Below are 17,031 nucleotides of genomic sequence, written 5' to 3'. Positions count from 1 at the left end.
ATTTACTTAATTGATTACTCTGTATGTAAAGTTTGAGGTTTTTCTTTCGTACGTATCTAATAAAGTACTACCGAGTAAGATATGGTGGTAGATGAAGATTAAAATGTGTTAGAGTTGACTTTTGCAATTAGTTTTGTTATTTTGTTAAAAACAAATTAAAAAAGCTCTTAATTCGTTATTAATTGCTAGATAGAATAAATTCCTAACAAGTATGGAGTGGAGTACTAGTATTAGAGGCGTAGAGCCCTTGATGATAATAAGTTACTCTCCTAATACTTAACAGAGTACTAATTACCAAATAAGTCATCAACGATGGAATGCAAATTATGTGTACTTCTGAATTCCAAAATACTAAAAAAGAATAGTTGATTAAACGACATACAACCTACGTAGTAATATTTATAAAGTTGCTACAAAACATAAGACCTAATTAAAGTGTTAATCAACCAACATTGCGTCATTAAATTAGTGTAATAAGTCAAAAAAGTGAGGTCTACTTCCGATAATAATAAAAACGTTGTATTTAAGCTTAGCCCAGTTTAAACTCCACCGACTCGGTTGGACCCTCCTTTCCAATACTTTAGAAGGCATTTTCCCACCACTACCCCCAAACACACTTCCTTCTCACCATGCACAATATTACTACCTTTTAACGTTTTAAAAAAGCCAAAAATGTGTATGGAACTATGCATGCATGTATGGAATATACATTAATATTGTACTCCGTATACTTGCATCCTTGTACTTCATCCTTTTATAATCTTTTAATATCTATTTAAAAATTTATATATGAAAAAAAATAATACAAGTATTATATTTTGAAAAATACATATTAATTATTTAACAATTATATTATGTAGTGATCATAAAGAAATTACACTACTACATTGATATTGCATGTTCCATGGCACCTACATTAAGGGTCTATCTCATTGACTGAACTGAAATGAATATTTTATAAGAGAAGGAAATTAGGAGCTGAACTGAACTGAATTTCAACGTAAGAGAACATGGCCTAACTCCAATTTGTAAAAAGTGAATTTAGAATGAAATACACTATACTCCGTATTAGTTAGTGTGGTGAAGGCTTTTTGTCACCTAAAATAAAGCGCTATTATTTGCATTTTTTAAATTTACTTTAAATATTTCAAAATTTTCTAATATGTGATTTATGAAGTATTTTTTTTGTTACCTAAACATGGACTTTTTATTAGACTAATATATAAGAAAGAAAAACACCACTATATCAAGTAAAATATTATTGGTTCATGTATGGAGAATTTACCAACTTTTACATTACCATAATTTATAAATAAACATATCAATAATTTGGATTTTTAAAATAAGTAAATGAAAATTGACAACTACTAGATGAGTAAAGTATGGCCAAAACCTTTCAGACCTAGTCTAATACTTGTATGACCTTTGAGAGTGAAGGATAGCTCAAGTGGTTAGAGCTCTATCCCGGTTCCAGGAGATCCCGGGATCGATTCTCACCCCCGTCCTTGTGGCTCTAAACATATGACCTTTGGTTGATTTTGTTGCACCTTTTTATAAGAAAAACATTAAAAAATGTATGCTTAGGACATCTTGCAATAAGTGTGTCAAAATCAATTTTTGGTATGTCAAAATTAATTAATTTTATAGGAAAAACATCGAAAATTTTATTTTTGGTAAACTAAAAATAAATTAGTTTTAAGGGCCTATTCACTTCAGCTTAATTCCAATTCAGTTCAGTTCAGCTTCAATCAGTTCAGTTCAGTTCAACTCCTAATTTCCTTCTCTCATAAAATATTCATTTTAGCTTTATTCAGTTCAGTTCAGTTTAGCTCAACTCCAATCAGTTCAATTCAATTCAACTTCAGTTAGTTCACTTCAGCTCAGTTCAATGTGAAAAGACTCTAAGTTCGTAGCATACAAAATATACGATACAACCAATGTCCACCCGACCCCATCGAAAAATATAAAAAAGCTTATAACGTGTCCGTAGCGGGAAATTTACATGCCCAAACAATAAATCAAAATATAAAGAAAGGTCCTCCAATGATGGCATAAAAAATCTCTTCCGTCTTGTTTGGGTCAGAAAATCACTAACATTTCCCTATTTATTTCTCACACTTGTTTGGATACAAAAACCTTTCATTTTCATCTTCCTTTGGAAAATTAATTAATTTCTCCTCCAACAATCTCGGCATATTAAGTAAATGTCCAAATTTTCCTACATTTTCTGCTCAAACTTCGGTTAATTACCACTTATCACTAATCAATCAGATTCTACTAAACACCAAATTTCCAATGTCCTTAAGTCACTACCTTTCAACTTTCTCTTTGCTTATAATGGAGAAATTTCTTTGCTTTTTTTAAAATTATGGGAATTTTCATGGGTTTAAACGCCAAAACCCAGTCTTTTTCTACCTAATTTGTCCTCAAAAAAAACATGCTGTCTGTCGGCAATTCTAGCTGGGGTTTTCTCTGGAGTTTAATTGTTCATGTTTTTCGCTTCATTTTCCGATTTTTTTGGAGGTAAGTTTGTCATTATTTGATGAAATTTGTTCAATTTGAAGAAGAATTTGTATTTAATTTTCTTTCTTTTAAATATTATAATTGCAGGTGTTTTGATCAGAAATCTGTGGAAAGGGAAAATGGATTAATTTCGGATGAATTTGATGCAAAATCTGATATGGGTATTTTAGAAAATTGCGAGAAAATGGATTTTGAGGAAGTTAATGAGGAAAATGAGATTCCTAAGTTGGAGTCTAAGGTAGAAAATGTGTGCAATACTAATACAAGCAAGTATCAGTTTATAACTGGGAATAGTGTTTGTGCATTTATAGAAGAGCCTCAAACTATGAACTTTACTGTCCAACATATGTTTGTGATATCCCATGATGAGCCTCATTCTACTCCCCTAAGGCTAGAATCACTAGAAAAAGATGATAGTTCAATCGATGTCGATTTTCGTGGAGTTTCGATTAGTTCGGATGATGATTTGATAAGCCATGATGTTGTGGGGGTTGTTGATTTTTGTTCATTGGAGCAAAATGATTGTGTTGAGTTGAGTGAAGAAGAGGAAGAGGAAGAGGAGGTTGTGAAACAGGGGAAAACAGAGTGCTCTGTAATAATACAGGGGAAAACAGAGGACTCTGTTTGTGATTATAGTTGTAATGAATTGGCAGTTTTGAGTTTTGATCAAGGTGAAGTTGTTGAAAATGAAGAGAGTTTTGTTGATGAAAAGGATAAAGTCGCGGAAAAGAGTGAAATTTGTGATGAAATTCGTTCTTCTTTAGCAGATAGTAATGAATTTTGGGCTACCATTTATAATTATGATGGGTTTTTAGGTGAAAATGAGAAGTTTGATTCAAAAATTGATGTTATGTTGTATGATAAAGGTTTTAATGATTCATTAGACCCTGCAACTCCAGTTGGTATAGGTGATATCAGAGTGGATTACGATCACGATAGTCCAAGTTCGACAGATGATGGCTCTCCAATTGATCATATAAATTCCGAATTAGATGATGTTCATATTGGATTAGTTGAGCAAGAAAGTGTTGAACCTTCTTACATTGAACTAGACCCTCAATCATATTGTTCAAGTAACCATGTTGAACAACATGTGATAAAGGATGATGAGTATTCGGATTCTGAAGACGACGAATTTCATGAAGAAAGATTAAAGGCAAGTGACTTGAAAGAGTTGGAAGGTGTAGACAATATTGAGGTAGATGAACAAATGGGAACAGATGTACTATTGGAGCAAAAGGAATTGATCCGGCAAATAAAAAAGGAAATGAGACAATTGAAGATCAGTGGACTTCCCACTATCTTAGAAGAATCTGAGTCTCCTAGAGTGGAAGAAGATTTGAGGCCATTGAGGATCGATGAACGAATCGGGCATAAAGATCGGATGGACGAGATTCAAACCTTCTACAGGAGGTATTTGGACAAGATGAGGAAGCTAGACATTTTGAGCCAGCAAACAATGTATGCAATTGGTAAGCTACTACTACCATGTTAGTCATTTTCTTCATGTTTTACTTTGGTTTATCTTAGGTGATGCTTATTCTATTAAATCTTTCTTGCAAAGTATAGATTCATATGCTACTATCTTTGAATTGATTCTATTACACCTAATCAATGTTATTCCATGTTTATCAAGATGATGAATTTATATCATGATTAATGGAAATCTACAAAAATTAAGACTTGGAATTTGGAAGGGATAGGCTAGCTATGTTGCTTTTTAAAATGCTATGTAGTATGTAATACTATACACTTGTTGGATTGCTAAGTAAAGAAAATAAGCGGGTATCTTATAAAAAAAATAATGCTATTTGGTTCAAATTGTTAGGTTTGGAGGCTAAAGTTCAACAATGTCAAATTTTAAAATACTTTTCAAATTTTTTAATTTTTTGTGAAGAAAATTACTTCTCAATACAAATGCGTGTTATTAAGAAAAGTCTTGTTATTTAATATAAGTCTTGTTAATTAGTTATATTTAGAACTGTAAAATAAAATTCTTACAAATTAGTTATATAAAAGTAGAAATTTTTTCCTTAATAACAAAATATAGAATTTTTTACGAAATTTGTAGTTAGTTTCCCATTGTGATAAAGTGTGTCTTATAAAGAAAAAATTTAAAATAGAATTATTTGTTATATAGATTATTAGATTGAAAATTGACCCAAATTAATGATTTATCACATAAAAAGTTATAAAATTAAGTTAAATAGCCCATGAAAAGTTACTTCAAAGATGCATTTTAAATTGGAAATTATAAAAGAACTAGTAAAAATTGCCTAAAATTCACATTTCTATTATAATAGTCAACTCTTGGTGTTTGAATTATAATTACCTTAAACACCATCAATAAACAATTTCTCATTCTCTTTAGCGTAGATAAATGATGTTTATTCCATTAAAAAAATAAGTAAAAGATGTCTTGTTATGAAACAGTGGGCATGAGTCAATCCTAAAAAGATTACTTTGCATTATACAATTACTTCACATATTAGGTCCATCCACATATATTAAGATTAGAGATTTGAATAACTGAACTCAATCTGGCACATAATTGAACTTGAAACTAAGTTGAGATGTTGAAAAAACCATGACAACTTGGACAGAAAATTGTATTTCAAATCAAGTAGTTGATATAACCCAATTGGAATCCAACCAATTCAAGTAAAATAGTCTAAAACATATACTTCGTATATTATAATTAGCTAACCTCATCCGTTCAAGATCTAAAAAAAGTAAAGCAATTATCTCAAAAGCCTAATAGAGATTAATACCAAAAAGCACTTGAAATCCGTTAACGATTTTTTTTTTGAAGACAAATCTGTTAACGAACTTAAACCTTTATCATTTCACTATTATCTTCTCATATTCTAACGTAAATTTATATGGAACAAAATTCGATTCCTAAGTCATCATCAATGTATCAATTTAGGAAAATTTAAGGGTGTTTGGAACCATTCTCTTCTAATACTACGTATTACCTATGTAATTCAATACTCCGTATGTTGGCAAACAAATTCTGTTAAAATAATACTCCGAATTGAACTATTGACCGCATAAATATTTAAAAACGGAGAAAATATTGTGCATATCATTTTTGTGGACAAGAAATCTTTGTTTATGAATGAACGAGTGAACGGCCCACAAAAGATCAATCATGTGTAACCCCAATTAAAGGGGTAGGGGTGGGCTGACCATTTAATTGTCCTTAATTAAATCTCTTTAATGACAATTGAACTGAAATTTGTTAGTCCCACCAAACAATCATGCAAATACTTGTACAATATTTTTTCATATATACTTGTATATTTTTTATTTTTTCTCATTAGACCTTCTTTTAAGAGAAGTATCACATATACAAATGGGTCTACATCATTCTTTCTTTTTCTTTCCCACCAAACTTTGCTGATCAAAGTGTTTTTGTATGACTTTGCATTTCCACTTGTCTACTCTTTCCTCCATGTATATATGTCGATGTTGTTACAAGTCCTATTTTCATGGATTTAATGTGAGCCTTCAAATACTTTTTCCCTCTCTTTTTTACCTCATATGCCTGAATAGTGTGATGTACTGATACTTGGTACAACCATAGGATTTATTGTCCCGATTAAAGTAAGCTTTGGACGGAAAGCATAGGATCAAAATTTAAATTGACATCGATGGCCAATTAATTGTAAGTCGGTAATAGGTGACAGTACCATGTACTATTATTTATGAATGAATGCGTACATAAACTTGTTAGTCGATATTGTGACAATACCTTTAGGCTTTAGGCTACATTATAACATCTTGATCTACAAATTTGTGTTTATCTTAGTAGAATCACTTAGTAAATAACATTAATATGGACAGTTGGACATTGTAATAGACTTTTAATTAGTAACAAACTAATTAATGACTTCATGTGTGTATACGTTTATAAATTTTGAAACCTTACTTATTTTTATAATATAATTTGATTCAAACTAATATAGAATTTGTATTTAGCACTAGCTTTACATTTCTGTTTAGCCTTTTAACATCTCAACAGTCATCAGTGGGTATTTTAAGCATCTTTTCAATCAAAGTGTGGAATTACATGCAAAGCCCTTGATCTACACTAAGAGGCATGTTACATGTTAATTAAAAGGATGGAATCAAAATTAAAATGACGTTGAGTTTTGCTCCAAAGTGTACAAGTTGCACAGTAGCACCCCTAATATGACTTCATAAAGCATAATTTGATTTAAATATCATTTGTTACTGATTATATTATGACTTATCTTAATAGCTTGCGCTTCTAATTTACTACTTGTATTAAGTAGCACACAATAGTTGTGTCATGTATCATTAAGTGTAAACCGACCTTAAATTAGAGGTATTGGGATAATGTTGACATTGTTCAAATTATTTCGTGTCAATATTGTGACTTTGCGAGCATGTTTAATAAACTAATGGACATCTACTTGGTGTTTTAGGTCTTCTCCAGTTGAAAAACCAAGATTTGGCCCTGAACAAAAAGGTTTCAGTTCCAGCAATAAAGTCCCTTCTAGCTCAAAATTTCTGGTCTAACAAGCTAAGAAAGCATGATCCAGTTCAGAAGTTAATTCGAGATTTGCAAAGGGACTTAGAATTGGTGTATGTTGGTCAGCTGTGCTTATCGTGGGAGATGTTAAAATGGCAGCATCATAAAGCCGAAGAGCTGCAGGCTCATGACCCTGATGGGTTTCGTCAGCACAACCAAGTAGCCGGAGAGTTTCAAAAGTTTCAAGTGCTCTTGCAAAGGTTCACCGAGGATGAGCCCTTTCATCAAGGCCCCCGAGTTCAGCACTATGTCAAGAGTCGTTGTAGTCTTCCTTCTCTTCTTCAAGTCCCCCTTATAAAAGGTAGTCCTAATAACTCGATGTTGAAATAACAAGTAGACATGTTTATATGTTCCATTCTGAGCGACTCTGTAAATTTGCCCTGCAGATGATCCTAAGAGTGATTGGAGAAAAAATAGTGACAGCGGAATTACAGTTAAAATGCTGAAGGATGCAATTGGGACATCAATGCGCGTATTTTGGGATTTTCTCCATGGTGATAAGGATGAATTCTGTGCTATACATCTGATGGGTATTCACGGTGTTCATCAAGTCGTACTACAAGATCCTTCTGATGCAGACTTACTAACAGAAATTCGTTCAAGTCTCCAAAAGGTCTATGACTTAAACATATCTTCTGTTTTTTTCTAGTGTATGCTGTTATAATTTTCTAACATAGGTTTTTAATTTTTCTTACTTGCAGAAAGAGAAGAGGCTTAAGGACCTAGTAAAAAGTGGGAATTGCTTAGTAAAGAAGTTCAAGAAGCATCAAGATCAGAGAATAAGCCACGAAACACTCGTAGCACAGGTAGAACTCCGGTTAGTCTCTCGGGTGTTGAGTATGCCGAAATTGACTAGTGATCAACTCTTATGGTGCCATAAGAAATTGAACAAGATTGATATTATTGGTAGGAAGATTTACTTAGAGTACTCATTTTTGCTCTTTCCTTGCTAATTATGGTCTAGCCCTTTAGTATACAGTACATTACTAGTAGTATATATTAGAAGAAAGCTTTGCTTAGTGCAAAGAATAGGGATTACAACAATGTATAGAAAATAATACTTAGCTTTTGTCATATACCAAATATGTATTATGATAAGCACATGAGTTTTGTATAATAGAGAAATTAAGCATCCAAATAATGGTGCTGAATGCATCTTGCTGTACTTGCCTGTTGTAAGTTGTAACAGAGATCTACTTTTTTGTTCATGATCATGTGCATAATTAAATTAAGCAAAAAATAAATTAACTTAAACCACTGATCATTGTAGACATTTTCATTTCCTCTCAACTTCTGCTCCATCTCTTAGATGTATATAGTAAACATTTTCAGGGGAAAACACATCTTCACATTCTACATATTGTGATAATATGTGTTGATTTGTGTCAAACTCCTCAAAGGCTCAAATCAAGAGTGTATTCCATTGATACTTATGTATAAAGATAACTATAATAACTGTTGTAACTATGTAATAAAACCTAGCATAACAAAGATCAGGAGTGTCTTTACGGATGGGATGAGTGTGCTCGATCAGGAGTCTTGAGTACTATCCTCATGACTTTAACCAACTAAGGGCTTGTTCACTTCAGCTTAATTTCAGTTCAGTTCAACTCCAATCAGTTCAGTTCAGTTCAGTAAATGTGAACAGACCTTAACACAAGGGATATCTACGTTCTTTAATGTATGTATATACCTTATGATCATTAATTAAACTTGTGTTTAATGATATTCTTTCTAATGTGTATTTCAATTTCTACCCACCTCAAATGAGGCAAATGGGTTGCAAAATCAACCAAACAAGTTAATAGTCGGTGAAAAACTCACCTTATAACTTTAAAGTCACAAGTTTAAACCCACCAACATTTGTTTGGGAGTAGGGGGATTTTCTTATCTTTCGTAACCCCTATGCGTTGACGTTTTTTTTTTCCAATGCGTTGACTTAACTCGTCAAAAATGATGATTCAATAATAAAAAAAAAACCTTATATAGGCCCACCCTGGCTAAGTCTACTGATCCACCTCTAAATGGGCCATACTAAACTCACCCCATATATTTACAGCCCATGAAAACAAACAAAACAAACTTTTAACCCAAAACCCAATAAGATTGGGCCGGGTAAAGAGATAACAGCCGTTAGATCTAGGGCAAAACAAGATTAGTTCCTTCCTTTATATGATAACCTCCAAACCATCGTAAAACCCCTTCTTCCGCTTCACCCCAAAAAAATTCTAGAGAGAAACCATAGACTGAGAGTTTAGAGGAGAGAGAAAATGGCGCAGAGGCTTACTTACCGTAAAAGGCATAGCTATGCCACTAAATCTAACCAGCATCGCATCGTCAAAACTCCTGGTATTTTTTTCAATCTTTTTTCTCTTTTTTTTTTCGAATTTTTTGATGTGATTTTGGGGGGTTTTTTTTTATGTTTTTTTTGGTGGTTGTTTTAATGGCGGCGGATGAATTTAGGTGGGAAGCTAGTTTATCAGACTACCAAGAAGAGGGCTAGTGGTCCTAAATGTCCTGTTACTGGCAAGAGAATTCAAGGGGTAATTTTCTCCATTTTTATTCTTTTTCAGCTTTTTTTTATTGTTGATTTTTATGTTTTGATTGGGTATTTTGGTATGATTTCAATGATATGTAGATGGGCATTAACTGTTATTAGTTAATTGATGCAATTTCTCTAATTTTGATTAGGGGATTTAGGATGTAATTGGTTATATTTGCTGTAATTGTTGACACATTTCTGAAATTGATGTTAAAGTTGTAATATTGCTTGTTTTTATGATGCATTTTGCTGGGTTTTTTTTTTTTTTAAATTATTGATTAATGTTGCTGAAATGTTATATGCATTCCTTTGTTGTGAAATGTTGTCTAATTCTCAGCTGTTAGGTCTCATTTGCTTGATTTCTATTAATCTTAATGTGAATTTCTTAGTTTCAGTGGAGTTATTGTTTGAATTTAGGCTTGTTTTTATTGTGCTACTGGCATGATTGGATTTCGTTAAACTTGGAAATTGTAGTTACTTTGTCTTTATCGAATGTGACGTGTGGTATTATCACTCGAGACTTGTTAACAAGTGATTGTGGAATTGGGGTTCTTTTTATGAATCATGTTGAATTAGAAACAATTTATCGTGTGTTTGTGGAAGGCGAATATCTTTAGCTTTTTAATGCCTGCCCAATGATGGAAAATCATAAATATTGAGTAGCTGCATTTGGTAATTTGTCATTAGGCTTTCTTCACCACCACTTATTCCTCTCCTTTCCATTCCTTTCATCTCATCTCCTCACTTATCTCCTTTCTCCCACCTTTCTCATCATTCGTACTTCTGTTCTCCACTTACTACTATGTTTTCTCGGTGGTGGTAAAAGCCTTTTGATAAGTTCCATATGCTGATAGCTGCATATGATCTACTAAAAGCTATGAGATCTGAGGGCACTAACAGAAAATATTTATATAGAAGATGTCATTTAGCTCTTGTGGTGACATTGCCTATTCTGTTTCAATACATGTAGAATGGTTCTATGATTTTGGAAACTTTATTGGAATACCTTTTATAGAAGCATATTTAAATTTGATCAAAGCTATACTTCTCTGTTTATGCATAGTTTTTCAAAGCAACTTCGTACCTCTTTAACCAAAGATCTACGCATGTTTTTCATCTCTTGACATACAGTGTGTGATACGAATTATGCATTTTTTTTTGCAATATGATTGCCATTTGTACTTTCTATTGATGCTATAATTTTATATGATTGTGGTACTTCTAAGCTTTTATTATGTCTGTCCTCCCCTGAAGCTTACTAATGGAATTTGTATGTCAAATACAATGCGTGAAAGCATTGCCCAATGATGGAAATCTATGTACTTGAGTAGTTGCATATGGATGTCTGTCGCTATTAGCCTTTACTTACCACCATTACCATTCACTTCATGTAACTCTCTTTCTCTCCATGCATATATACTCACGAACACACACACACACACATTTATCTATCTATCTATCTATCTATCTATCTATCTATCTATCTATCTATCTATCTATCTATTGTGATGGTGGTATTTATATGGTTTTTGTGATTGCCCTGTGCATGAGCTGCACATGATTTGTTAAAGCTATGAGATCTGAGGGCTTTTGAGAAGTAGTATGACGGCATAGTTTGTTTTGTACATTTTGATATTAGTTTTGTTCTAATTAATTCCATTCTTTGTACCTGTTCAGAGGTTTGGGTTTTGTTACTTTCTCCTCTTTCTAGTGGATTAGGAAATCAGGAATCAATTATTTGTAGGGTGTTACTGCTGTGGATAAGCATTAGAGTAGCATTAAACTTTGCGTGCAATCTCCCTGACTCCCTCCTTAATGGTGGATATTATTGTATCTTTGAATTTGTATATCCAATCTCGATGTCAGTTACTTGTCTACTCCATAGTAGTTAACTAAACATTTGAATCCCCTATTTATTTAGTGGGTAATTTTAATTTATGTAATCATATCGTGGGATTTTTTTGGTAGTCATTCAAGGAAATTTATGGATGTACTCCCTCCGTCCCCGAAAGAACTACCCATTTGGGTTGATTACGTGGGTATTAAGAAAGTTAAATAAAAAGAAGTAAAAGTATATTGGAAAGATAAATTTACTTGAGGTTTGTAAAAAATAGAGAGAGAAGGTAATAAGATTACATGGAAAATCAAATTTTTATATGGGGAAGCTAATTTTGCACAAATATTATTGCAAATTGGTGGATGTTTTAATGCAAATGGGTCATTCTTTTTGGGCCAAAAATTAAGCCAAATGGGTCGTTCTTTCAGGGAAACGGAGGGAGTATTATTTATAAATGTGTTGAATGCTATTTTTTTTTTATATCAGGTTACCAAGTCATCTTATAATGTTATGTAATCTGCTGGTCAATTGGTTAACTATACAGTAAAACTAGTCACTCTTCACAATTTCTGAAGTTCACCTAATTTGTGCACTTGCAGATTCCTCACTTGAGACCCACTGAGTACAAGAGGTCTAGATTGCCCAGGAACAGAAGAACTGTTAACCGTCCCTACGGTGGAGTTCTGTCCGGTAGTGCTGTTAGAGAGCGGTATGGTTCTTCACACCTCAATTCATGAAATTTTGTTTGTGATGGATTGATGTTTGTTGGAGGAAATTCCTAATATTGGTTTTATATCGCAGGATCATTAGAGCATTCCTTATTGAAGAGCAAAAGATTGTGAAGAAGGTTTTGAAAATCCAAAAAACCAAGGAAAAGCAGGCTGGAAAGAGTTGAACTTAGAAGCCATTTATTCTGATGGTAAATTTTGGTGCTTCAGTGAAGCCAATCATGGGAATGGGGAATGTGATGTGAGGTGTCTTGAGAATTGGATTTGTATCTTACAGTTGGATACTTTCAGCGTAGTTTCTAGTAAAACTTTGTCGACAACTCTGCTTTTCTGTGTTTGTTCCCTTGAAAATTTTCTTGATTTTATGTCAAATACATCTAAGATAATTGTTTGTGCAATATTAGATGATTTTTTTTACCTTTAAAACAGCATTTATGAGTAATTTTCTGGTGTTGTGCTCTCTAGATGTGCTTTTAAGCCTTGAAGACTTCCGAGAGGAAGTTTAATATCCATGTTGTGTTGCTGTTCTATTGTTCTATTACACGTCTACATGTAGCAGTAATATGCGGTATGTATATTAAAATGCATGAATATGAATGTTAAAAAAATGTGTATAACTAGTGAAATTAACTAATGACGTTTATGAAGAATTTAGAATGTATCAATCTAAACACGGTATTGCCTTACTGCCAGAGATTTATTAAACAGTTTCACAACTCATTACACTACTTTTCTTAATTTTAATATTTCAACTATTAGCAGCTTCCTAATCTTCTTACTCCCACGAATCTTCCATCATCTCCCTCAATTTTAGTTGGTCAACTTCCAAAAAAACACCCACAAAATATGATTACTAGTCATTCTGTAATCCCAGCAATCTTCCTCCTGATCCTCTTTCCCCCTCTTGGCAATGCTGTGCCTGCTAACAATGTCGTCTTTGACACTAAGGGCCGGCCACTCCGAGCTAAGTCAAGGTACAACATCCTTCCGGTGGCTCAAGGCCAAGGTGGTGGCCTAACAATGTCACCTAAAAACAGAACCTCATTTTGTCCTCTTCATGTTGTGCAGGAGGATCAGGAAATTTACCCTGGCCTTCCTGTATGGTTTCTTCCCAAAGACTCAAGCCAACGTGTGGTTACTCTCTCCTCTGACCTCAACATCCTCTTCAATACGGTCAATGTATGCCTGCAATCTGCTGGGTGGCAGTTAATCGTAGATGATGCCACGAGGAGGAAGTATGTGACAACTGGAGGAGCCATTGGAAATCCAGGGGAGGAGACGATAAGTAGTTGGTTTTACATAGATAAGGCTGGGAGAGGGGGTAATATAGATGATTTTCACTATATGATTGTGTATTGTCCAAATGTCTGCCAATTTTGTATGGTAATGTGTGGACATGTTGGTGTTTTTGTTCAAGAAGATGGGAGTAGATTGCTGGGTCTTACAGATCGCCCTCTTCATGTCATGTTCAAGAAAGCTAGGAGCCGCTCAAAGTCTTCGTGAGTATATATTGAACTGTTGGACTGAACTTATGTTTTCCCTTTCCTCATTTTGTGACTTCAGCTATATATACTAATATAAACCAGCTAGTGTATATTTTATGCTTCTCTGAACTCTCTGATAATTCACAGAACTGCTGTGATTAACAGCAGTTCACATTGATGCTGCGGATGCAAACTCAGAAATAAGCAATTAAGGTAATTGAGTTCAACACTTAAACTCAATGTTGGTGTTTGGATGAATGAATGTTCATTGTCTAGTACCTACTGATACAGATTCTAGTATCTCGTACGCGATCGTGAGAATGTCTATCTTGCATCAGAGTTATTTATTTATTCATTTTTTTAGTTCCAAATATAAGGACTAATTTGATTGCGGTCAATATGTACAGATTTACAGAGAAACCTTACATGTCCATAACTTTATATGTGTTTCGTGGTTAGGAATTCTATACTTGGTTGGCTTTATTCCTCTCCCTATCCCTCCTTTATACTCTCAGTGTATAATATGTTAATTCAGTTTGCTTTGGTCTTTTTTAACCTTGAAGCTCATCTAAACTAGACCTTATTATCTGGCACTTCTATTCTTCCCTGTTTTATAAGTGAATATCAGTCGAGAAAGACCTACATAAAGTACATACATGGAAAAATTACTACGTATTTGAATTTTTTTCCCGTCTGTGATGCTGCAGTTCTGATTCAAATATAGAAATAGTCCGACAATTAGTAAAAACACAAGAAATCAATCTCAAGTTGCTGCACAATAATGAAGTCCACACGTCATAGGGCTGTCTATGTATCATAATTATTGTGCAAACGTCGTAGGGCTGTCTATATAATATACCATCAGTTTCTGAGAGAACTGGAGACTGATCCTGAGAAAAGGATTACGATATCCTTATATAGTAGTGGTATAAATGATGAATGTTAACAGGAGATGAAATGTATTGCAGCTAGTTGGGGATGTGGTGTTGTAAGTCCCATTGGAAAATTTATTTGCTGATCTAGCCTCGAGTACGAGTGACACTGATGATGATGCATTGATGCTTATATTACTGATGCAGAGTGATACAGATAAACATGTTGAATAAGGTAAATTATTTCAATCAGCACCTAAAGTACGTCATATGAGTAGGATTTTTTTTATAATTAGGACTTACTGCCCTTATAAGCATCCCCTGGGTGGTGTGTACGTTGTGCCCTTATATATATATACTTTTAATTTTTATTGTATTTTTTTTTTAAAAAATAATTATTAACCTTTTTTTCCTTCTAAATAATGTTTATGTCATTTTATTTAACAGCTTAGATTAGTCAAATTTAGTAAAGGGCTAAGATTTGAAGTAGAATAATGCCAATAATGGTCACAATCTTTGTGTAGCCACTCAAAAGTCGTCATAACAATAATTTGAAGAATCTATTTGTTTTTCTGATTTTCACTTAAGTTTCTAAATGACAATTTAACATTACATATAAATATTGTACGTTCTCTATCACCTTACAAACTTTTAAATAGATCTGATTCACATTAATTTATTGTGAATCACTAATATTAGGGACTATGCTTATTGTCGTCGACCATTAATTTAATGTTGCTTTTTACAAAGTAAATATAAAGGTGGTCATTATATTAATAAAAAGGTTATTATGTTAAAATAAAAGTAGTACTCCGTATTATGTTGAAATAAAAGTCATTGAGCTAGTTATAATAAAGATTATAAGAGATTAATAAAATTATATATTGGAAGTTTTAATGTGCTGGTTAAATGATATGAATAATAAAAATCACTATACATTAAAATTAGGGTCACTATATTCAATATAGTATTGGTTGGATCTATGATACACAATATATAATTTTTAATAAAGATCACTATGTTAAAATTAGTGTTACTATATTCAATATACGTAGTAATTTGTTGGCTCGTGTGGCCTTGGGTCTATAAATTGTGAGTAAAGTCCACCCAAGTTTTTTCCCTATTAACTATTTCATCCACACTCTTTCTACAATATTTTCTCAGGCCTTACTTTTATTGATTGCATTTATTTTCATTTCAATTCAGTATATAGAATGGGGTATATTCTCTAGTTATTTTTCTTCTTCTTCTTCTTATTTTTTTTTTTAATTTTTAATTTTTTTTTTGACAATCAAATAATTACTCGACTGTTTTTATATTTCCCTATTGTTAAATGTTACAATAGCGACAAATCTATGTTAGCCTTCTAAAATGTTCCAAACATAAAAATAGCCAAGTAATTATATCCTCCGTACATAAAACTTGAATGGATTATTGAAAATGATTCCCATAATACATTTATACATCGAATATGTATTACAAGAGTACTCATTATTCATGACATAATATGGAGTACATTATGTACGGACTACGGAGTACTCATTATTCATGACATAATATACGAAGTACATTATGTACGGACTACAGAGTACTCATTATTCATAATATAATTTTATACATTAGGTACGGACTACAGAGTACTCATTATTCATCGCACATAATTGATTATGTCGTTGGTACTACATAATTGATTTCCCAAGACTATTGCCAGGATTACTAGCTCTCTTAAACTGAACAATAAGTGGATCCTCAATTGTGACACCCAACAACCCAGTCTCCTTGATAATACCTAAATCACCACAATATTTTTCAACTCCACTTTCTAACGATGTACAATAAGTCCTTATCTTGTAAGTATTCTTCTCTTTCCCGGCCACCTCAATGGTGAATGGGTAGTAGAAATTACCGGGCTCAAAAACACTAGCGGTCACATACGATTGCCCGCCGGTGGTCACTTGCCACATCCGGCCCTCGCAAAGCGTAATGTTCGCTATGAAGGCAATATTAATAGGTGAAGAAGACGGAAGAAAGGGTATTCTAAGAGGGGAAGACATCCTCACTGGTACGCCAAAAGAGTTGGCTGTACGAGTTATATAGAGTGGGCATGGTGAGCTCCCTACTCTTTGCGTAAGGCTGAGACCTCCATTACTGCCGTATGGGACGACATAGTAGGATCCACCAGCGTTCCGTACTGGATTACCGTCGGTGTCTGTGACACCGGCGGTGAGCGTTGGGAAAGGGGAGAGACATACAAGAACGGTGAGTGCAAATGGGATGAGAGTATTCATTTTTTGCTACTACTTTGTGTGTTATTTGGAGGATGGATGGGATAGTGGGAAGGGAAAGGATGTATTTATAGAACGTGTTGTCTGATTTTGTAAATGGATAGTTTCATTAATTAATTCAAATCGTCCATAGTTTTGATTATTTGTGGTGGGTTAAGTACGGTCTTTTGAGTAGTATATAAATACTATCTCTATTTCG

General features: G+C 33.3%; 3 protein-coding genes and 1 pseudogene across 3 annotated transcripts; 3 read left to right on the top strand and 1 right to left on the bottom strand.

Annotated features, from left to right (window-relative positions):
- The first annotated feature begins 2,025 nt into the window (after positions 1-2,025).
- LOC145601640 (uncharacterized) lies at positions 2,026-8,292 on the top strand. Its single transcript, XM_081657691.1, has 5 exons — positions 2,026-2,523; positions 2,611-3,995; positions 6,978-7,385; positions 7,471-7,697; positions 7,786-8,292. Exons 1-5 carry the CDS (start codon positions 2,438-2,440, stop codon positions 8,035-8,037), a joined length of 2,358 nt encoding a protein of 785 aa, XP_081513817.1. The 5' UTR covers positions 2,026-2,437; the 3' UTR covers positions 8,038-8,292.
- Positions 8,293-9,275: 983 nt separating this feature from the next.
- On the top strand, positions 9,276-12,589 carry LOC145600952 (large ribosomal subunit protein eL34). The gene is made up of 4 exons (XM_081656833.1): positions 9,276-9,433; positions 9,548-9,627; positions 12,063-12,172; positions 12,265-12,589. Exons 1-4 carry the CDS (start codon positions 9,355-9,357, stop codon positions 12,356-12,358), a joined length of 363 nt encoding a protein of 120 aa, XP_081512959.1. The 5' UTR covers positions 9,276-9,354; the 3' UTR covers positions 12,359-12,589.
- Positions 12,590-13,037: 448 nt separating this feature from the next.
- LOC145600841 (kunitz trypsin inhibitor 5 pseudogene) lies at positions 13,038-13,694 on the top strand (annotated as a pseudogene).
- Positions 13,695-16,226: 2,532 nt separating this feature from the next.
- Positions 16,227-16,835, bottom strand: LOC145600840 (trypsin inhibitor BvTI-like). Its single transcript, XM_081656700.1, has one exon. It carries the CDS (start codon positions 16,833-16,835, stop codon positions 16,227-16,229), a length of 609 nt encoding a protein of 202 aa, XP_081512826.1.
- Positions 16,836-17,031: the final 196 nt, after the last annotated feature.

This window comes from Chenopodium album, chromosome 21 (assembly GCF_948465745.1).
Source record: "Chenopodium album chromosome 21, dcCheAlbu1.1, whole genome shotgun sequence".
Classification (NCBI taxonomy): Eukaryota; Viridiplantae; Streptophyta; class Magnoliopsida; order Caryophyllales; family Amaranthaceae; genus Chenopodium; species Chenopodium album.
This window is presented reverse-complemented; position numbering and strand designations above follow the sequence as displayed.